This window comes from Malurus melanocephalus, unplaced genomic scaffold, assembly GCF_030028575.1.
Source record: "Malurus melanocephalus ecotype Western Australia unplaced genomic scaffold, MMel_1.1 scaffold_75, whole genome shotgun sequence".
Lineage (NCBI taxonomy): Eukaryota > Metazoa > Chordata > Aves > Passeriformes > Maluridae > Malurus > Malurus melanocephalus.
Window position 1 is genome coordinate 2,065,018 of NW_026623307.1, and position 22,943 is coordinate 2,087,960.

The window sequence follows — 22,943 nt, forward strand, 5'->3', positions numbered from 1 at the left end:
GGGAGGCGCGGGAGGCGCGGGCTGAGGCGCGGCCGCGGGCGGGCTGGGCGCGGCTGCTGCAGGACCCGCCGGGCCGCCGGCACAAGGGCCTCCACAAGAAGGGCCTGGGCAAGGGCTGCTTCGGGCTCAAGCTGGATCGCATCGGCGCCATGAGCGGCCTCGGATGCTGAGGGACCCCTGGCGGTGAGTGCGCGGCCGGGCCGGGCTGGGCCGGGATGGGGCCGGGATGGGGCCGGGATGGGGTCGGGATGGGGCCGGGGGGCTGCGGAGGATGTGCTGCCCTGCGAACGCGAGATGCCAGCGGGCAGGACTGCTGGTGTTCAAACTGCTGAGCCTCGCAACCCCTGGCATTGCTGGCGGGCAAAGGGGCAAAGAGGAGGACCCCAAAGTTGGCCTTCATTGCATTCCCATCCGGAATCCAACGGCTCTTCTGCTGCCTTGCCCTGCAGCAAGATCAGAGACCCCAGCTGCTCCCGCAGCAGCTCAAATTGAGGGATTCCTCCTAATTTGAACTAGACCCGTAGGCTTTGGAGAGGATGCAGGAGAAGCTCTGGTGCAGCCACCCGTTCCCAGTTGCCCCCTGTGCTTGACACACATGGGTTACTTATGGGTAGATGTAGGGCGGCAGGTACCCCCTGTGTGCCTGCAGTGGGATGGTTAGTGAGGCACCTGTCTCAGCTATGCTCCAGTACTGTTAATTCAAGGAAAAACAATACACAAGTTCCATGGGTGTCTTCTAGGTATTTGCATCAGAGCAAGTTATGGGAGGCAGGGAGTTCTTCCCACTATGCTCCACAGCCACTGCTTAGGAACCAATGGRCAAAGGAGTGTCACTTCCCCAAAGTGATGAGTTTGGGAAAAACATGTCAGTGCCTGTGCCTGCCAGGTCTCCCTGAGGGTGCTGGGGGCAGTGAGGCACCCTTCTGGCCTGGCCCTGCCAGCAGGACACAAACATGAACTCACACTGCAGCCCAGGCCACTCACTCTTCTTCCATGGCACAGCACTGCCCCACTCATAGGGAGGTGCCTGGCCCTGYAGTAACATAACTGGGCACAGAAGGGACTGGATCCAGCATCCTGCTGCTCTGCAGAGCGATGGGAATAACACAGTCCAAAGGTGCCCACAGGGTGCCCTTGCTGGCCCATGGCCTGTCCTGGAGGGRTGGGTGCTGTTTCTCTGCTCCCTCAWGTAGAGACTCCCCAGTATTGCCAARTATTGCCAGCTCAGGGCTCCAAGGAGCACACGCGCCCCATGTAGGCAGCTCATATCCATTGCCTCTCACTAAACCCATCAGGACAAGAAAAAAACTCCAACAGACACAGGGGCAGGAGGAACAGCAGCTTCATTCAGCCTCTCCCCTAAATACCAMATAGCCAGAAAGCAAAGGATGTACTTCTTCCTCGATTAGCACAAGCAAAAATGCTCAGGGAGGGCTTCTGCTGAGTTCAGCATCCCCCAGCCCCAGGCCAGGGTTACTCTGGTAGGGGTTTCGGCTGGGGATGGGTAAGGGGTGCTGTGTGGCAAGTACTAACAGGCATTTTGTCCTTGTTTCTCACAGGGCTTTGATTCCGTAGTCCGCTTTCTCCTACCATGCGCGGCCCGGCACGGCCATCCCCCAGGCAGCACCTAGAAGAGCAGAGACCCCCCCTGGAATGGACAAAAGATGTGGCTGTGTTTTTGTTTTTGGTACGAGGAGTCATGACACCAACTGTTTTGGTTTTGTTATTTTTTAACAAGTGCTCTCTATCTTATATATATTATATATACAAACACTCACCGAGACAAGGGACAGTGCTTTTCCAAGAGACTGATGAAGCCAACTGTATAACGTTGCTGTTTGTAAATTCATGTCATGCATAAATGTATTTATGTTGTAAAGCTATTTATATATTGTTTATAAAGAGATATTTATAAAAAAAATTATTTATGTAACTAAATGAAAAGTCAAGCATTGTAACATTTTTGTCCTAAGTAGTTGAAAAACTTTAAAAAAAAAAAACATTCCGTGTGGCATTTTGTAACCTGTCTTTATTTATCAAACTCACATACAATTTAAATGTTGGATTGATTGACTTTAACRGAGCTAAAGAAGAAACTTTCAGATGTTTTAGAAAAGTCAGGAGTGAGAGAAAGGCCAGCTGATATTTTAAGTTTTGATCCCGTGTGCAACAGTAAACTTGTGCCCAATCCTGTGATGCTCTGATGGACCGAATCCTGCATGGCGCTGCAAGACTCTGCAGACTCCAGCTGAGCTCCCTGTGAGAGCACAGAGCCTGGGGCAGCACATCCATGCCCAGATCCCAAATGGAACCAGTGGAAATGAGCCCACCATGGTTAACAGCCGAGCCCTGGACCGACAGCAGTGTGACAAGGGCAGCGTCTGGCCTAGGCATGCTTTAACCACTTCCAGTCCAAATTTCAGCCATAACTACAGTTCTATCACTGGGCGCCGGATGGAAATGCCGTCCCTGCTGACAACAACGAAGAGCCTGCACTGGATCTGGCCCCTGGCTGCACTGGTGGGAGCAGGGCTTTACGCCGGAGGCACTGCTATTCCGGGATCCAGCAGCCCACTAAGTGTCTTGTTGACATTCCCATTCACCAGCCCTTTGCCACTAAGCTGTAAAGCCCTYTCCTCCAGCAGAGATTTATTTAACTGAGCCGGGGACAATACGTAGACAAACCAAAATATACTGAGAGCTGCCTGGTAAGGATTCATGGACACAGCTGTTGCTACAGCTTCTTTCTATGTAAAGTGCATGAAATAAATCGTTAAAATGACTTGGAGCTCTAAAGGAAACAGCAAGCGAGGGGGCGGGGAGTGCAGTAAACATGCAAACTCCTGGTTGAAGGCTCTTTGGTGTCATTCTTCAAAGAGGCCTTAGAAAAAAACAAGTGGCAGGCGCCCRGCCCAGCCGTGACAGGAGTCACAAATTATGCCCTGGCCATTGTAGTGTGCTGGGAAACAACGAGCATTATGTTCTGCTGGGCTCYGGTGCCTAGGACAGGGCAAAAAGAAAGTCACCAAGACCAAAAGGCAAAGCAATCCTTTCCTTAGCAACCWCCAGGAAACCACAGAAACCTCCAGCCAGACTGACCCCAGCTCTTGAGAGAACTCTGGGTTTACRGAACAAGAGGATTCATCCAGACACTGACAGTTCAATCACCAGGTTAGGAGCGTGTGGGTGACATTTCTGACCTCCCATGAGTACGGCCTCTGTCAGAGACAGGTACCCACCTCATAATGACCACAGAGTCCAGCTGGACGAGGAGCAGCAGCTGATGGTTCACGTAAGATGTTGCCTACGGGGAACAAAATCRAGACCCTGGCAGGGAGGGAGGAAGGACAGACAGGCAGCAGCTCCCATAGGGAACAAAAACCCACTGTCAGGGCTCTGTAAGGCAAATACACCTGTGAAGGTCACCTTAGCAGCTCCACATATCTTTAGAGGAAAGGAGGGGCTCTATCAGGAACTCCTAAAGAGATGCCCATTAGAGGGGACTGTCCACTGTCACCCAGCAAACCCAAGGGACAATAAGGAATCACTTACTGTGCAGACCTTGCACAACCAGATCTGAACAGAGGTGTAAGAAGGTAGTGCTGCAGGTCCTACTCAGGGTCCTGGTCCTTGAGCATGAAGCCAGAGTAGGAACCATGACATAGTGCCAGGCTGGGACCAAGGTGGGGACAATTCCCCTTCAAGTTTTGACTTTTTTGCTGCAAATCAGAAATGAAATAAAACCACTTGCCTGGTGACAGAGGGGTTGCCCTCAACACAGCAGCAGGGACTCAGTCTCAGGAATTCAATCCACACAAATATGATCACCTAAGTGCGTCAGAACCTGAGATAAGGCTGGGGAGATTGGAGATCACAGCCTGGGGTTGTGTACAGTCTGGATTCCCAATTCTTCTCTGCAGCATAGTCCAAGTGAAAAAGCCCCAGCACAGGCTCCTTCCATCCASTATGCTTCCTGGGAAAGGGCAGGCCTAAGGAAAAAGTCAAAGCTGTGTGGCAAAAGGACATTAGCTTGGCAGAAGAGCAATCAGTGAGAGCTCCCAGAGCAGAGGCAGGGATAACAGCTTGGTTCTTCGCTTTGCTGGTTCTGGTCTGACCAGGGATAAGCCACTCTGTCCCTCAGCATCTGGATTCCCACCGGCAGGATGGGAATATCGTGCCCATGTGGGTGTGTGTGCTGCTGTGCAAGGGAGAAGGCAGCACTCAGAAGTGAAAGAGCACTTGGGAAAGCTCAGATCCACTCCACCTCAGCTCCTGTGGGGCACAGCCACACCAGTGGGTCTGATGGGCAGAGAGTGGCACTGCCAGCAGAGGTCAGTTCTCTGAGCAYTGATGAGCACTTTCCTGGTTCACTGGACAAGCCAGAATGGGCATCAGAAGTGGCTCATTAGAGCACAGCAATCACCTGAAATGGCCACAACTGGGTCTCCCTGACAGGAGTTCAGCAGAAAACACGGGCAGCAAGAAAGAGGGGGCACAGGAATCTAATTAAAGGCAAGGAGTCATCATGTGCAGTAAAAACAAATTCATCTTGCATCACTGCCTCCCCCSTGGGCCAGCTAGGTCAGATCCTCAMAACATCCCATTAAAGCATCCATGGCCAGCGACAATCCCAGCCCAGAGAGCATAAAAAGCGTTCTGGATGCAAGGTGCAGCCTCAGGAGGTGGCATCTGATATCTCAACCACAGGTTCAGAGAATGGCCTTTAGCAGAGGTGTGGACACACATCTGGAAGTGAGGAGGGCAGGAGTCCCAAGCTTTCCTGTCCATACTCAGGCCTACACGCTTCTGCACTACCAGGTGAATGAGCAGTAGTCAATTCAGCTTCCAAATGGGAACACTTATGACATGATATAGGAACAGCCTTGATTTCTCCTCTCCAGGAGCAACTCCAAGCAGGGTTTGAGCCATAGGCCCCCAGCCTGAAAAAGCACASAGCTCCCAGTGAAAAAGGACAAAGAGCTTCCTCCAGTGTTGTAGTGCCTGGCAAAGCCCAAGGAGGCTGGAGCAGACCTTGGCGCTCTCAACAGGGGCAGTCGCCTTCTCATTGTGGGAAATCATCCTGTTCCCCCAGCCCATATTGCGTGTTTTTCCCCGGTATCATTCACACAACTTTTCCCAGGTATTTATTGCTGAAGGGTTACAAAGCCTAGTTCAGGTGACAGCAAATCCCAAAGCAATGACAGAAAAGAGATACCCAGAGTCCCAGAGCARGAAAGCAAAGGAATTTTCCATCTGGAAAGGGACTTGAGGCATGGAGCAGGGACTGCCAGGGGCAGCAGCACACATGCCCCTGCCACTTGCCCCAGGACTTCTCCAAGMATGGGCTGCTTCCCCCAGAATGCAGAAAAACAAAGGGAAAAGATCACAGGGCAACTTCCAGAGGGAGCCTGCACTTGACACAAGTGTGAGTCGGAAACAAGAAGGGAATTGAATTTGGGCCCCTTCCTGTCAGTCAGCAACTAACCTTGTCAGGAGGGATGGCAGCACTAACCGAATCAGGCAATTCATTAGGTTGGGGCATGCCGCAAAAGCCCACGCTCTCTGGAGCAGAGCTACAGTGAAAATCCAGGGTAATGAGTTGCAAACTGCCTTTGTAAATGACACTTCTGCACCAACTCTGGCAGGCTGGGAAAAGAGCTAATAGGAAAATCATTAGGTAGGATCCCTTTGATATTGTTGAAAACTGCACAGGCTATTTTTCCTGCCCCCTCTATAATTAACCTGGTATATTACCCATAATACTCCAGGCTGRTATTTCCACGATGGACCACCTTATCTGCATCAGGGGAAAAGAAGGATATGCTACTTAAAAGGAAGATGACTTCCTGAAAAGCTTAAAAGGTTTAAGATTTCCCCCCTACTGCACACACCCATCTTCTTCAACTCCATCAGCAACCAACCTCTGCCCAGCCAGGAGACCAAACCCCTGTCACARTCAGCAGGCAGGAGCAAGGCTGTCCTGGGAAGTGCAGCTRCAGAGGAACTSATCTGCCCAAGGTTGCTCTCTGCAGCTGCAGCAGAGCTGGAAGAGGACACAGCTCTGTGTTTTGCCCCTTATTTACAACACTGTCCTTGTCCTTGACTTCCTTTACACTATACCAGGCTATAGCCTGTGCCTCCTGAGATGCAGAACAGCTCAGAGGAGCAATGCCTACCCACCTGGCTTGTCTGCCAGCAAGGAGAGGTGTCATCTGAGAATCGTGATGTAAAAGGTACAGCATCACAGCTGGCAGGTAATCCTGAAGGAACTGGTGCTCTCTAACAGCTGCGAAGGTGACAATGAAACACCGAGACGTTACTTACTGCATCAGCACAGAGCAGCCTTAGCACTGTGCTAATCACAAGACAGTGAGTGAGACACAAGGGCTGGTGAGATAAAAAGCATCTTTGGGAAAAGTCTGAAGGGCAAGAGAGCACTACTTCCAAACCTCATTTCCATGAAAATAAAGCCTATGGTCAGACAAGCTCCAAATTACTCACAAAGCGGCTGATCCTTGATGGAGCAMGGCTTTGCTTACCCACCACAATCAGCTCTTCTGGAAACACAGAGGTATCATGTGTGATTAGGGCATTTTAAAAACACCCTAATGATACAGATACTCCAAAGGCTCTTTGGAGATCWGCAAATATGGTAGCATGTCCCATCTTCTACTAGAATTACAGAAAGCAAGGACTACTGGCACAAATTCTTTTGTGCTCTGTGGGAAAATACRTATTTCAGGACCATTAAATGACCTTATGGCATCCCATTAGTGCCTGGAATTTCCAGTGTCCAGTGTGTATGTGCATTCACTAAAGCAGGGACACTTCTTATCAACAAAAACTGGTCACAGCTACCATGGTCAGGCAATTTGCAGTGGGGCATATCATGAGATGTACACACTGCAGGAAAAAGAAGCATCTATGCCTGTGGGTTCAGAGACAGGGAGCAAAGTGCTGCTTTGCCTATTCCTTTGCCTGGCTGATTAATCAGAGAGGGGAGTAGCACCACGGGGACACTGAGAGGCAGGGTCAGCCCAGGCTAGGGGGTAAACACACACTCTCTTTACAGAGAATACAATCACTTACCTCTGGRAGCTCTGTGGTAGGGCCAAACTTGATGAAATATCAGCAAAATGTCAACAGTCCCTGAGAGACACGGACCTTCGTCACGGAGCAGAGTGAAACAATGACATATTTCTAAAAACTCTGCCGAGAGATTCAATCAGACTGTCAGGCTAAAATTCCATATGAAGAATACAAGCTTGAGGTTACAAGTAGGAACTGAGATCTCYCTAAACTTTAATTTACCTTTCTTATGCCCCTGGGTTACTCTCTCTCAGATTACACAAAAATATGCTATGCAGACTCAGGTTTTGGTTCCCTTGCATTGRGTCAGGTGCTATAGAGGACTTAATGGGGTGGAAAAAAACAACAGGAAACTTTGTTTGTRACCAGGTGTCCAAGGTCTGGCTAGYTGGGTCTATGTATTTGTGGGGCAGGCTCTTAAATTTCTTCATTGTCTCATTATTTAGAATGATAAAGARAAAGGTTGTTTTCCTGATTGCAGTTTGCAGCAGGCTCAGACCCAGAAGTAACAAACCCCAGCACCAACAGCTCTACAAATGTACAAACTTCAACTGTTTCACTGTGCAGGGATGGGCTTTGTGTGGTTTCCAGCTTAGGTGCACTCATATAAACCTGTACAGGACTGAAGGTTTAGGTAAAGTCTGGTTTACCCACATGATTGGTTATGTTCTAATACAGCTATCAAAGATAAGGGGACAGRCATCCTTTTCCATTCTTTCAGGAACTGAAAGATGTTCAACAAAGTTCACTTTGTGGGGCAGGTGAGAAAACGGCCATTTCTTTCCACAGTGTCTTCACTTTCCCCAGCTTCACTCTGGAGAGCAGCTCTGCAGGTCCTATTCCTGTACATGATCCACAGAGAGAGACCTGCAAGCCTGAGAGCAGCTCCACAAAGCAYCCATGGCATTTCCTAGGTCTGCACAAGATTGATTGCAGGACAGGTCTCAAATCTGAACACAGAAGGGTCTGTCAGCATCACTGATTTAGCCTTCTGCTATCAACACAAGAGTAAGTTAGCATTCAGCTTAGCTAAGAAGGTGAGGAGGGAAGCAAAAGAAGAAGAGAWTTCAATCCAAACTTCTTTTTTTTTTTTTTTGTAAAAGACTGACATCATGTTTCAGAATTGCCTGATGTTAGCTGATATCAACTGAGTCATGGCAAGAATGCCAGGGACATTTGTTAGCATGAGGCACAGCTTTAGGGCTAGGGCAGCCTACCAGCACTGYAATCAGCTGAGATCCTCTCTTCCATTTTCCAGCTCAGTGCTCAATCCCATATTAAACAAGCAATAGTACAAGTGGAACTGCAGAACACAAAGCTAGACAATAAAGCCCTGAAGAGCAGAGGGGAGGCAGTTCCATCCACTTTCTCTCCCTCTGGGTRGAAAAGGCAAACAGAAGTTCAATAGCTCAAAGTCTGTCCTGCTGCAATCTTGGAGCGAGCTGCAGCTGGAGCATCCCATCGCTGCCATAAACCAAAGCAGGGCAGGATGCTCAGCCTGCACCAGGGAACAGTGTCCAGCAGTGCTCAGACAAGCTGTGCTAGCTGCCTCCAGCAGGCACAAGCAATCTACGGAAGTTTGCATCAAATCTGCCTCTGCTTCCACCTCCCTCTCATACCCATAGCAGTACAGCTCCCTGGCTGGAAACTGCCCACAATTCAACCCCCACCAGCCCCTAATTCACACARCTCTGCTCTGAGCTGCTGCCCTTCCTGTAGTCACAAGGAGTCAATGCAGTTTTTATCTGTTGTCCTTCTCAAACAGCACAGCACCTCCTGCATCCTTGCTCGTTAACAACTCTGTCTTCTGCTTCATTCCTGGAATAGCTTCTAACTCTTTCCTTCAAGCCAGATTCATTAACCAGCTGCTGCAGAGCTGTCTGCCTCCCCCAGGTACTCTGTGCATGTCATTTGTTAATGACTCATCTCAGCCTGGGCTCATTGCAGACGTCCCCCTCCTTTTGCGGCAAAAGCCCTTCGCTGGCACACCAGGGAAGCCAAACACACAAACAACTCCAACTCCTCCAGTACCCCTTCTCCATCCTCTGTTGCCATCAGACAYGGAACAGCTCTTTATTCAAAGTGCTATTTCCTCCCTTGCTTCTTTGCTGATCAAAGGCAAGGCATACCAAAGCATAAATAAGATCCTCACCCCCAGCCAGGCTTTGAGAACAGCAAGAACGTAAGAACCAACTCAGAAACCTCCAACACACTAAAGCTTCAGCAAACTAATGTGACTCCTGCAACTGGCAGGGGATAAACACCAAGTGTGCCAAACTCACATCTATTTCCCCAGAAGACTGCAGCTTGATGAGGAGCTAAAATGATTCCCCAAAGGCATTTGTATTCCTCCTRCCTCTTYGCAAGACTGATATTAAAAATGGAAAGCAGAGAGGACCAGAGCCTCTCCTCTCTAGTCAAACCCAGTGAGAAACMGGGAGACCTGTATGTTACAGCTGTCCACGCAGCAAACCAGAAACAGACCCACTCCATTTCCATCACACAGACTTGGGGACACAAGGTCCACCTGCACCTCCTGAGAAGCTGTCACCTAAATACTGGAAGAAGCTGAAACAGGAGCTAATGCTGTCACTGCTTAGGAAACAGTTACSTTGAGTTATTGGTGAAGGCTTCGTGCTCTGGGCTTAGTCACTTAACATCCTTGTTGCATTTCTAGCGGGAGAGAGCTGGTAAAGAATCAGAAGCCTGACCAGAATCAGAAGTTTCTGGGACTTAACCCAGAGGAAGCTGGAGGGAGGGTATTTAGATCTTCCTCTCCAGATTAAAAGTTGGTGTGCCTGCACTGCAGAAGAAAAGGAGAGGGATTTACTTTCACAAGTGAGCAAGTCCTGTGACTAAGGACTGCAAACATGCAGATGGCAGAGTCCTGGTAGCAGTAAGAGGAAGGCACGTGCGTTGCACGAGCAAGTGCAGGTGACAGCTGGCTGCAGGACTGGAGCATTGTCACAGTCCTCTGCTTAAACAGCTCCCCTGCCTGCTCAGGGAAAGCACTTCTCTTTATAGAAGTGAAAGGCAGGGGCCAAACTATAAAGCAGCACTCTGCAAGACCCAAAGRAAGGAATCAACTGGCCTAAGACAGAGCACAGCTACAAACCTTCCACAACCAGGCATCAAAGCTGTTCAAGCTCAGGACACGGGGCTCAGCTACCAGCTTTGTCAGATCCTTCTGCACAAATCTGGACAATGATGAACGACTCACAAAACATGAAGAGGCTTCCCTGTCTCCCAGATGCATCAGGGAGCACAGTTAGACCTTCAGACAATGTACACCAAGAATCAAATAAATGCTCAAGTAAACAAGTACCATTGGACAACAAGACTAAAGCAGCCTCAAAGTCAAGACTCCAGACTCTGACATTAAATCAGTATTTTTAATTTTTTTTCTAAAATGTGCTTTTTTATGAATTGCTGTTCCAATGCTTCCCCCTTAAAAAAAACCCCACACCTTGCCAAACTAGGTGCAAATCACCTGAAATTAGTTCGTAACAAATAAAAAACCCCACAAAACAAAGGCTGAAATGCTTTAGAATCACAACAATGTACAAAAAAAAAAAAAGGAAGGAAAATACAACCTGAAAATGTTCAAAATTCAGAAAGACTAGTCAAGTCCATTGCTTCAGCAAGGGGATGCTGCTGCGACCCCTGCCAGTGGGTCCTRGGCCACCAGCCTGCCTCGATGCCAAACAGGCTCCTCTCCCACTGTCGCCAGCATCCAAGGAAGAGCGAATGCATTACCCTTTGAAGGTACCAATGGGGGAAACAACTCACAAGCAGCTCTGGGAGGTCACATCACATTCAGGAGGAACAGTTTCTAGCATGCCCCTAACCACCTGCAAGGACCGTGTGAAAGAGCAGCCTGCTTCCTCCTTATTGTACTGATGCCTCAGAGATGCAGAACAGTGCTTTAAATCTGTGAGAGATTAAAGGGCTTAGTAAGGGCAGTAAACAGACAGTTAAGTAAACAGCCCAGCACTGGAACTCATCTTCACAGAGCGAGGTAGTGTGAATTTCACCCCAGTTTAAAATAGACAGGGGTAGTGGAAAGGCTGAAGACTTCCATGTAAAGCAGTTCCTGGCCTAGAAAMCCTCCTGCGCTCCCTATGGGAATAAAAAGATCTGTGTTGATGGCTTCCTCGCTCCCAGCCTGGCTTTGGTAGCCACACTTCAACCCTGGGATTCAGACACTTGTAATAGAAGCTATCCCATGATCTGTTTCAGTACAGCAGCTTCCTCAAGGTTAAGCAGCAATGAAACTAGCTGGGAGGGAGCAAAATGGTCCACAGATATTTTGGTTTTTTCCTGCCCCTCTTGGTTAGTCCCTTTCTTTAAAAGTCCTTCTAGACAGGACCAGAACAGGGACACCCTGAAAATTCCTAGGGGCTGCACAGTGTAACTTAACCAGGTGCTGCTAACTGGGAGCTGTATTCAAACAAGGTTTTTACTTGCCAGCCGGGAAGGGACTGGCCCAGAACCCACTGAAAAAGGAGACGCAGGCCCTTTTTGCTCCTCCTGTTGTCATTCCTAACTGAATGACTTAGATGGCATGTTCTAGTGGCGGCTGGAGACCAGCCCTTTGACTTTGGACATCTTCTTTGTGGGCTGCCTTTGTTCTGTGTGTGGAGGGCACTCTCGCTCTACCAGCTGCTGTTCCATCTCCTGTGCAGACGACGAGGCCGTAGCTTTTAATGTTTTCTTTATGTTTGTGACCTGGCCAAGAAGAGACAGTGAATAAGCACCTGCTTCTTCCTCCCCTTGCAGCAGACACTTTGTTCATAAACATATTGAAAAACCCCTGGAGTRTAAGAGTGGAGATATAAAAGAGACTCTCCCAGCAGTAACATGCTCTGCATTAGAGTTTAATRAAGGTAATGTTTCATTCTCACAGACAGAGCTGATAGTATTTTCAGTCTGGAATAACTAGGCATTACTTTTTTTCCTAACAGACAATGGTACAATACTGTACCACCCTTCTGCCTSGCTGGAAGGACCTACTACTGCCTTGGTGCAGAAGGCAGACATCTTACCATTCTGTTGGCCAGAACCAGGAATGGTAAAGGAGACAGTGAAAGAAAAATTTACTTTCAGGACAGAACTCAAAAAGGCAAAATGCCATTTGGGCTAACCAGCTGTCTGAGACACAGGTATTTGCTAAGAAGCAGGAACAGAAATTGTTTTTGTCAGAGGCAGTGGTAATGTTTCTGCTACTGTGGCTRAAAAGGAGAGATACAGCACTAAGCACCATCTTCTGTCCCCTGGAACTCTGTAGGGCTCACCACAAATACAATGAGCAAACCTTAAAGAAAAGCTCCCAAGATTTGCGAGTCAGGTGTGTCAATTCCAAGCCAAAGGCATCTGGCAAACCAAATGCACTATGGATGCCTTTCAAGCCGCCAAGCAGATGCAAACATAAACCTGCGGGGATGATAACCCCTGATGCAGCGCCTCGGGAGGCCCATCCCCACCTTCCCAGCGGCCGAGGTTCAGGCACAGGGCCGGGCTAGACCGCGGGCTCGTGCTGCCACCTAACGGCGGGAGCGCGCCTGGACCCGGCCCSACACCAGAAGAGCTGCCGCGGGCATTGTCTGCAAAAGCAACTGAGACTGCGGAGGTTTTTGTTAATTACACTTCCAGTTTTAACAAAGAGAAGTGTTTTTGACTTCCTGCCTGCTCTGCACAAAGGGAACAGTTTTGCAATGAAGATTGGTGGCAAAAGCACAGTTTTCCTAATGAAATCAATACAGGAAACCACAGTTAGTGGAGTCACCTGGCCTAAATTTATAAAAATTTATCAAGTTCCAATCTGCTCAGTTTGATGTTTGTGGTCTTACTAGCACTCAGAAACAGATGTATTTTCTTCCTACCCCACACCTGATTTGCATGATTGCTAGCCTTCTTCAGAGAGCCATGACCATCAACCAGGCAKGACCAGATTATTTCTTTCAGCAAACAAACATTTATCCAACAGCACAGAAGCCYGAGATGACTCTGTACCCACCTCCATCTCTACCTGCTGCTGAGTTCGGTGATGGTTCTCTTTGTACTGATTGGCTCTAAGTACTTGCTGCTCAATTCCTAAAAGAACTGCTTCACAACCATCGCACCTGCAAGACACAAACAATATCAAACTGTTTACAAATTCTCTCTGGAGCAGCTCAATCAGACAATCTGAAAAGTCAAGCTCAACTAAAAGTTTAAGAGATTATTAAATTTATACTTCCTGCTTAGTTGCAAAAAGCTGGCAAGAAAAGCTTTGCTGTGTACTCAATGCATTTTTTAGTATTCTCTAGAGAGTCTGTGTTACTCTTACCATCAAAGAGTAAGTGCAGGTTCAATGCACTTTAATCTTCCTTTTCAGTCAGAATTACTGCTTAAACAGGATGCAGTACAGTATTTAAATATAAAATTTCAAAATTAAAGAAAAAAAGTGATACTGAGATAATCCTCCTGCCTCCTAAGTGTTCAAATGACAAGAGCACTCAGCACGAAATTCAGAACCGGGGAAGACAAAATGGAAATTGGCAGTGGGTTCACCATTACCTTCCAAACAATGCTGCAAGGTCCTGGAAGCTGCCAGAGCCCTCCCACCGTGATGGGACTGAGGGAGTTGAAGCAGAGAAGCTAAAAACCTGCCCCCACCACAGGACAGCATATTTGCCCAGCAGTTTAATTACGTTTCATGCACTCATTACCATAGCAACTAGGAAGCAATTCCCAGTCAGTTCAGGACCTGCCACAGACTATAAGGGCATTTCTTTGGGTGGGAAGGGAATCCTACAAAAAGATGAGAAACAGCTTTCTGGCAAAGGTACAAAAAGATGGTACCACAGTCCCATCACAGTTACAGATAGGCTGCATTTGCAGGAACAAAGACAAGACAAAGGCACCTGAAACTACTAACTTAAAGAGACATCTGATCCAAAGAGCTATGATTCTCTAGAATTTGCCCACACAGTTCTCAACACAGTGAAAAAGGCTAAAAAGTAACAGTTCTGTCTTCATTATCAAGTGTTCCAGCTTGAAGGGGAGCAGCTCCCACCACAGAACTATGAGTCCAGTTTGGCACCTCTTCCAGCAAAGTCCTCGACTCCTCGMTGGGGCTCTGCCATATAAAAGTTACAGAGAGAGCAGAAGCTCACAATGTGGTACAGTTTGGCTTGATACATAATACAAATTGAATCCCAGATGGGATCTTGGAAAACTTGCCCAACAGACTCCTCCTCCAAGTGCCTACTTATAGCATAAGACTCCTGATTAATGGAACATGGTGAAATTGAGCYAGCACTTGAAACTCTGAGGGGAAAAACAGGACAAGCTATGTACAAGGAACAAGGAAGGTGGAGAGACTGCCTCACCATTCCTGGAGTGTTTTGACAATGTTACTGATGTCCTTCTTCTGAATGTCTCTGCCGATACAAAAATCCACCTCCAACACCTGGTTTCGTTGATCCAACTTCCCTTGGATAATATCTGTATAAACCGCTTCAATAATGAGATCTTCCAGCTCCCTCAGATTCCTCATGTCCAGGTCCTTCAGCAACACAGAATAGGGAATGCACTAAAAACAGCAAGACCAAGAGTAAGTTAAAAGCCCTAGAGCCAAAATGAATGGCTAAGTCTCAGAAGGTTGAGACTCAAATGTTTATTGTATCCTGTACTTTGACCTGCAAGTGCAGCAGTGACTGATCRTGGCAGAACAAATGCTTGCCAGGCTATGAAATACTCTGACACAACTTTGGTAATTCCTGAAGCTTTGGTATAGCACATTCTAGAAGACAAAAAGGTAATGGGACTGCAGAATAAATTAAGAATGCTACTTTATTTTCCCCAGAACAAAAGTCAGTGTTTCTAAGAATGATTCTCCATTCCAGCAGTGAAAAAAGCCCAACAAAGTTTCTCAGACCTTCCTGACCAATCTGTACATCAGTCCAGACACCCCCACACTTCACCCGTGGAAGTCCACTAAGTTAGTATCCTACATGCTGAAGASAACACTGTATGTTACAGGTACTTTCCCAGTACAGGGTGTTTTTGAGTACCCATGCAGTCTGATACTTCAATGCCCTGGAATGGATGTCACTTTTTAAAACAAAACCAAGAGACAACAGTTGTCACACCCCATGCACTTTACCTTCATTCGGGAAGCCAGGCTTACGATCGTCAAGTGTTTCAGCTTATTTTTCTGAGTCACTGTTAATTCAGGGAGGTTATCTTTGTTTGCTGTTAATGTCAAAAAAAACAGAATTCAGGACTTTACTCTGAAAATTACATAATCCAGGCTGCAGAACTTCAGGCTAGTTATGCCACACTACACCCTGAAAGACCAAACACCTCCAGCTAATATGGGTGCTGGTGAACAGAGTGTGCTGCTGCAGACAAATTGGCATACCGAGGGAAAGAAGGGGAAAAGTTAAGAACAGCTTGGCCATTCCATTCTTCTCTGTTTCTTTAGTAATTCTTGTTCTGGAATTAGAAGGTAATTCACAACTGGTGCCCTGCCAAAACAGTTGGTCAATGGCTTTGTTTCTACCAAGTAATTTTTATTTCATTAACAAGCTGATAGAAAAAAATCTTCCCCCTTTGCTGATTTAGTTGCAAATACAGCTGGTTTTATTTCTTTGAAGAGTTGCAGAATTTAAAGTGCAAAGTACCAGACTGAGGAAGAGAGGAAATATTATTAATCTAGATGGCCACACTGCCACTGTATTATATCCATGTGCCTCATGAATATTTAAAGAGAGAAAGGAAACTGGCAGCTCTCCAAAGCTAAGAAACTCTTTAAAATATCTRCTTTAAAGGAAATGAGTGTTTCAGGGCCACTCAAGTTCTCCCATCCATCCCACCTCATCCAATCCTCTACATTTTGACTGCTTTTCCCCCTTTCTCTCTCTTCATTAGAAAAGGAAGAATGAACTGTGCTGCCACACACTGTGGCACAAGAGCCATGGACAGCAAACACATCCTCTAATCAGTCACAGAATTCATGAGGCTCATGTTGCTTCACAGACACTGGAATTTCCAGTCCTTGCACCTACAGATGCCACWTCTCCTCACAGGAACTAGATAGCTYATCCACCACACTGAGAACCAGCACTATGACAGAATTATTTGTCACACTCTGTAATGGTCTRGATGAGGCTGCTACCCACAAATGAAGCATTAAATTGTAGCAGAATGGAAGCATAAGCACCAGAGATAAAAGCACATTTCCACAGATACAAAGATGATTCACACATARTCTTTCTAAAGCTGTATAAAAGTCATTATTTTGACTTGTATTCTAGCTAACAAATTATGCATTTTATTTCAGCAATGCCGTCATGGAATAAAAGGTTATCTCACAAACCATATAGGTTTTTATAAATAATGCAGAACAATTTTGMCTAAGTTTTCTGCAGTTTCCATAACTGGTGTCATCTAAATTTCTATAGAGATGTCTGAAATTGCCCTCCACAGAGGTAAATGGCCTGTGAACGTCAATGAATTCTGCTGCAGACCAGTTCAATACAGCACTGCAGACCCATCCAAACCAGTAACACACCAGTCTCTAGCCCTTCCTTTCATTTTTAGCAAGCAAAAAGCACCCATGACCCAGAGAAGCCCTACAGATAACTCTTCTCCCAAGAAAATTCTGTCTTGGGAACTTTCACCCAGCCACACTACACCAGGCATCTTAGAAAGCAACAAATTGCCTCTGACAATCCTAAAGGGCAACCCAGTCCACACTCTGCAAACAGGCAGCAGTCTCTTACCTACATAGTCCCGGTATGTTCCATATGCAAACAGGTTCAGCAGCTGCAAATAAGCAGCATTAGACCCCTCAGCAAGCTGGATGGAGAGAAAAGAAATRTCACATAASATGGTCAACAMAACCCTGATAGGCAACTTCTCCAGRGRATGGTTTAAGTCTGCACAGGACAAGMAGTACCCAGAAAAGCAATTACATCCCAAGCTGGACCCTTTCTAAGGCCTCATGAGCAGCAGAAAATTTGAGCAGTTTCAGAGYCACGATGATCCAGCCATTTCTATGCACTGGAACTTAACCCCAGTTTGGACTGTCAACTGCTTTTGCTCCATCTTGGGAGGTAAAAGAAAAAAGCWAATCTTAATTTCAGCTGACAACCCRYAGGGCCAGTTCCTCTCATCAGGTGATAAGCAAGCAAGGCAACAGTGATGGCTGGTTAAGCATCCTGGGAAAGTTAAGACAGCTCACCTGAAGAGCCACCACAGCTTCAAAGCAAAGCATCTGGAACACTGTAACTTGAGTGCATTTGAAGGTAACAGCTCTCCTCTGGCCTGCAAACACTTCATGGAGTAACAGCAGCAGTGATTTTTATTGACTGGGTTTTTAACACCATTAGCTGCACACAAACCCAGGGAAAAAAAGTATTTATGATTTGATGCTGAATAACCACTGAGGCACTTTTCAGCATATTTTAAGAGCCTGTTTGGAATGCCAAACTTGCTATATGCTGTGCTACTTCAGCTGCAGAGACAAAACTTAGATTCCCTCATTGTAGTAGAAGCAGTGGCTGGCAAGTCATTCTCAGCAAAAGCTCTGAAACTTACTTTCCATCTCAGTTTGAAATGGTTTGGATTTGGTTACCACCCAGGCCTGATACACTGGACATCTGTTCACAAAGACTTTTGGAGAGCACTGAAGTTCTGCTTTCCAGGACAGTAAAGGAGTAGAAACGGATTTTTGCCTTGTTGGCTGGCAAAGTGCCTCCTTAAAACTGCTACTGTGCTGCTGCCAGGTTTTTGGCTGTGTTAGCAATTGCCTTAAGGTAGCAAAGCTTTATATAAGTAYTCTTTAACACCTAACATATACAGGCAAAAGCAAGGTCAGTCGCTCATTTCAACCAACATAAGTTGCACCAGGCCCCTCCTGGCACAGAAATTTCATTCACAGGCAGCCTGTGGAAACTCCTGGAGCTCCCTTACACTGGTAATGCAGAAGGGGCATTAGAATAAAACCTCAGCTCTTACCTCTTGCACATTTGTTAACTCCAACAGCTCTCCGAAGACATAAACCCCAGGAGCCTCCAGCACTTGATTTATAAGAGCAGTCAGAGCAGAGCCACTTGTACCTTTSGCTAGTAAAATAAACTGCTCTAGAAGATTACAGGACGGCTTCTGTTCTCCTGCCATTCTAGGTTTTCAATCTGTCAGTGAAAGAACACAATATTAACACATCCTTTCTCCTCTGCTGATTTCTGCCTGGCAGTGGACCAGAAGGTGCTCAGCATAGCAACATTTCAGAGCCAGGCCTTTCTCCAGCATTCAGGGGACAGGCCACAAGCCCAGCAGGTTCAACTGCTAATTTAGCCGGGGAGCAAAAACGATGCACACAGCATCTGAGCAAAACTGCTGTTCTGATCAGTTCCCTAAAAGGATCTGCTCTTGCAGATCCTTTCTTGTAGGAAAGGAGTTTAGAGTTCAAGCTGTTTTCAGACTGTTTCTTCTAGTGATGCTGCCAAATAAYGCCAGCTGTAAAGATGGTTGTTGATACCCTTGATTGACTTCCCCCSTCCTCTAAGCTCCAAACCAGCAACCGATGTAATTCCCTGTAAAGGACTGACCACACATCCCACCTTTTCCTTTGACTTTGGCTGTTGATAAAGTCCAAAGTCCATAATTCCCACTGCTTTCTGAGTCCAAAAGGCAAAAAGAACTGTGGCCTGTAAGCAGCTCCCCAGTCTGCACCGTACAGTTCAAGTGCTTTGGGTTAACTGGAAAGCTTGAGTGATAAAAATACCCTTTCTACAAAGGCTCTATTTAAGTCCCTGTAAAGAGAGGTCTTTGTCTTTGGCTGCTGCCTGACATTTCTGGTGTGCATGTTGTCTCCCAGCACCAACATGTTGCTTTTGAAATGTAAACCAYGATTTATTAACAAGTTCCACAAAATGAGCTGTTTGTTTACAAACAACTAAGACAAAACTTCCCAAGCATGCTATTCAGAAACCAACGAACAGATAAGGAAGGGTTTGTGTTATGTTTGTATGGGATAATTATCAAGCAGAGGGTATAACCTTTACCCTGGTGATGAAAACTGAACACCAGAGAACAGCAGAGAAGCTGTCTGGTTTGGGGTGACCACTGGGCCCACATCCACCCTTGCGGAGGGAGCACAGTCATACAGGGGTTTCATTGTTTCACCAGGYCTAACCAAATTAAGGCTTGTGAAGGCACCACAGACAGCTTCCTGTATTAGTCAACTTCYAAAAATACACTTTACCCTGTTATATTACACCTGCAGGTACAAATGGCTTCAACCAGAGCAGGCAACCTTTAATGCTCTCCACATAAGAGATATCTCAGCCCCCAACGTCTCTTTGGGGCTCTTTCTGTCAGAGGCACACATGCAGTCTGGCWGAACAGCACCTCAGTTCTGCCTGAGAAATCCCAGCAATACAGGCACATTCAGCGTGGCTTCCTACACATCATTGCTGCTCTCAATGCTCACAGAGAAGGAACACACAGAGAGTACAATTTCCTCAGAAGAACACGCGGATTGACTGTGCTGGGAATGAGATTCAGATTTCACAGCTCTATTGTCCTCCCTCACAGGTAATCAAACCACACGCTGGTATATGAGGTTACAAAAGACTAGCTGGCTGTATCTATGCCCTGGCAGGAAAGGAATGCCAATTCTCTGCCCCTTTCCAAGTAAATGTTCGGACAACTACAGTGCTATTGCAACCAGTGTGCACACCCGTGTCCCCGGGAATACCTCGCTGCTTCCACAACCGACTTACCCTGGTGAGAAGTGACTGAAATACAGCAGACACTCCAACGTAGTGGCTCCAAAGGCTACAACCCAAATATGGGGACAAACCGGGCTTCTCTGCCGGTCAGGCCTCGCTGAGGTACCTCAGGGGGTTTCAGGGCGGGAAGCGGCCCGCAGCCCCCGCAGGAGGAAGGCGSGGGTTTCCCGGCCCTCCCGTTCCCCCCAGACCCCCGGTACAGCCCTCGGCCCCATCGAGCGCGCCGAGCCCTGTCGCAGGGGGTGATTTACCGGGGATGCCTCACCGCCGCCCCYCTTTCCGGGAGGCTTCTCGCAGCCCCGGCATTACCTCTCCGTGTGCGGTCTCCCGTCCCGCCGCTCCCGGCGCCGAACCCGCCGCGCCTCAGGCCGCCATGATGGCGGCGCCGGTGTCCGCTCGCAGCTCCTTCCCCCGCGGAACGCGCGGGCMGCGCCGAACGTTCCGCCCCATCCCGGGCGGCCGCAAGGACCGGGAACCGTGACCCAGCATCCTCGGGATACCGGGATGAGGACGGCGGGATGGCTGTGCTGGCAGCTATAGAGCCATGGTCCAGCAGCCCATGGAGCAAACTTCACTCACTTGTACTGGAACAGCTGCTCGCTGGGTCCCGAGCAGCTGTTCCTGCACAAACACGTGAAGTTCCTGCCTCTCTTTTTGGGGATACGAGGTGCTGTGGCAGCATTGTCTCTGAAATATTTGTAACAGCATCATAGGAGTTTGCACCCCAGAATAACCCGTGCAAAAGGCCACTGTTGTCAGGATGTGGGGCCGTCATTAGATTGAATAGTTGCAGAGGGCACTGGAGCAGACTCCCCAGGGAAGTGGTCACAGTCCCAAGCCTGGAGTCCCAAGCTCAAGGAGTGTTTGAACAATAAATACACTAAGGCACATGGTGGGATTCTTGGAACTCTCCTGTGCAAGGACAGCAGTTGGGCTAGATGATCATTGTGAGTCCCWTCCCATCAGATATTCTATGATTCTACCAGCTGAGCCTCTCAAGCCAGTCCTCCTGGGAAATTCCAAGAGATCGGAATGAAAGATCATGAAGTGCTAGAAGTGATTTTAAACTCAGTAGAAAAATGGTCCATACAAATGATAAATCAAAGGGCAGAGCTGTGACCTGGGGGAGCAGGGAGGGAGAAAAAGTTGAGATCTTCTCCAGGACATCGATCAGGAGCCACAAGCCTCTTGAAGAGGCATGAAAGCAAGGGTGGAAACAAGAGGGAATTCGGTGTTGTTTTCCTCCCCGAGGTCTGTAGGCTCATCCATGCCATGTTGTGAATAAAATGTGCCTCCGTTAAAAATCCTTTATCTGAGAGCAAAGTGTTTCTGACTTTCAGTCAGCAAGTCCCTAAAGATCAAATCATGGACCAGCATGGTCAGGAGGGGGGAGCTTTCAAGGAGTGAACATCAGAAACTATTAGGGAAACTGATGGGGCTTAGCCTGTGCCTCAGAGCCATCCACAACAGGTCCCTAGGGTCCCATCATCCATCAGAAAAGGGGTGTCAGATGAGTGCAGAGATGCAGGTATTGGAATAGTGTTGTGACCCTCTGGGCATCAAAGCAAATTGGATGTAAAAAAATGCCCTGCGCAACAAGGGAACTCAGCCAGGGCTATAACGAGCCAGTCAGTAATTTACTTAAGCCACACTTAGCTCTCATCTGCACAGGGAGGGAGAATTACCTCTTTAATCACATCCCAACCAGGCCCTTCCCCAGTTCATGTCATCCTGCAGACACGCTGGAACAGTTGTCTTGGAGAAGCAGTGCCTGGCCTCCTTTTTCCCAACACTCATTAAAGCTCAAATTCCAGGCTGAAACAGAAATKGAAATTTATGATTGTGAGCTATTTTCCATGAATTGGTTTTGCAACCTCTTGCTAGAGCCTGTAGGTAAAAATCAGCTGTTAGTCCCATGTAGGTCAGTCAGGACTGCCTGTCCTGATACCTCCCAACTGCTGACAGCCAACCTGGCTGGCTGACCTGGACTTTGGAGGACAGCATCAGCTAAGCTCAGCTTTTGGAATGGATTTTTTTTTTTAAGAGGAAAAATATGTGGATGTCCAGCTGTCTCATTCCCTTTTAAACAGCTATTRCAACCTCTTGCTCTACCCACGCAGCTTTCTGTGTGCTGGGAGATGTTAATCCATTTTATCTTTTAATGTTGGCATTACCTCTTGACTCACCCCATCTCTTCCCCTTGTGATTCTGCAGCCCAGGTCTTTTTTAGGCAGCAGATAATTCATCTTATTTCCTTGCACAGCCAGAGTGATGTCCCCAAGCAGTGGGGTCCTGGACCCCCACACTTTGAGGATGCCTGGCTTCACCAAGGAGAGGGCCAACAGTGAAAATACTTTTGTTTCTATTTTCCCTTGTCTTTTGTTACTCACCTGTGCGTGCTTCCACCACGCTTCATCCATTCATCCTCACTCCTTCCGGTGCTTTGACCCCTGCAGCTGCCAGCACACACCTCCAGAGAACAGTGAKGGGAGCTACCAGTCAAAGTTGTCTGACTCTGTGTTTCCCAGGATCCAGGGACTAAGCTGCTCACTGGACTTTCATCTCAGCCAGGCAAAGAGTGATGTCTGAGTGGTTGTAGATGTGAAGTTGTACAACCTCTTCCACCAAGTGTGGGGTGGGATGAAGCCCCAATTTACYAAACTATCTCCTATTTATGCTGTTCTGCAGACACACCAGCTCCTTTACCTGCACCTTGAGAGAACAGCTGCTGGASAAGTAGAAAGCAGACTGGAGGCATCTTCTCATCTGGCAGCTCAGAAACTGCCACACCTGCCAGAGATGTGAAGAAAAAGTTTTCAGTTCCAAGCAGCACCAAGAGAGAGTGGGATTTGCAGCAACTTTCTTACAATCAGATTTTTAAGATGTGCTCAAGAGTTCTGTTTGTGTTAATGCAACCCAAGGACTTTGAGAGATCCGGGGGGTTTTGTCACTCTGAGTTGTGCTGTCACGTTGCACTGCTCCTTGTCCCTGCAGCAGTCATAAGAGCTTCACACTTCAGCCACAAACTCTTTTGTGATTTTCARAAGTTCAAGAATGAGAAGCCTGTGC

General features: G+C 47.5%; 2 protein-coding genes across 6 annotated transcripts in view; one reads left to right on the forward strand and one right to left on the reverse strand.

Moving 5' to 3' along the window:
- Positions 1-2,800, forward strand: part of NPPC (natriuretic peptide C) — a 4,797-nt gene extending 1,997 nt beyond the window's left edge. Inside the window, exons 3-4 of the mRNA XM_057367231.1 lie at positions 6-183; positions 1,560-2,800. Coding sequence (XP_057223214.1) covers positions 6-170 — 165 coding nt within the window. The 3' untranslated portion in view covers positions 171-183; positions 1,560-2,800. The remainder of the gene's footprint in view (positions 1-5; positions 184-1,559) is intronic.
- A 12-nt stretch (positions 2,801-2,812) lies between these two features.
- On the reverse strand, positions 2,813-22,504 carry COPS7B (COP9 signalosome subunit 7B). 5 transcript variants are annotated; one of them, XR_008965386.1, is made up of 8 exons: positions 20,184-20,289; positions 18,097-18,272; positions 16,860-16,935; positions 15,239-15,327; positions 14,463-14,665; positions 13,106-13,211; positions 7,090-11,817; positions 2,813-6,286 (listed from the first exon to the last, which is right to left on the reverse strand). XR_008965386.1 is itself a non-coding variant. In XM_057367166.1 (8 exons), the coding sequence occupies exons 3-8, from the start codon at positions 18,256-18,258 to the stop codon at positions 11,659-11,661; spliced, it is 795 nt and encodes a 264-aa protein (XP_057223149.1). In that variant the 5' UTR covers positions 18,259-18,272; positions 21,560-21,689; positions 22,265-22,504; the 3' UTR covers positions 2,813-11,658. The 5 variants fall into 5 exon arrangements, 3 of the variants coding, with proteins under 3 accessions (XP_057223149.1, XP_057223148.1, XP_057223150.1); XR_008965387.1 differs by having other exon boundaries at positions 2,813-5,658; positions 6,181-11,817; XM_057367166.1 differs by lacking the exon at positions 20,184-20,289 and adding exons at positions 21,560-21,689; positions 22,265-22,504 and having other exon boundaries at positions 2,813-11,817.
- Between the last annotated feature and the right edge of the window lie 439 nt (positions 22,505-22,943).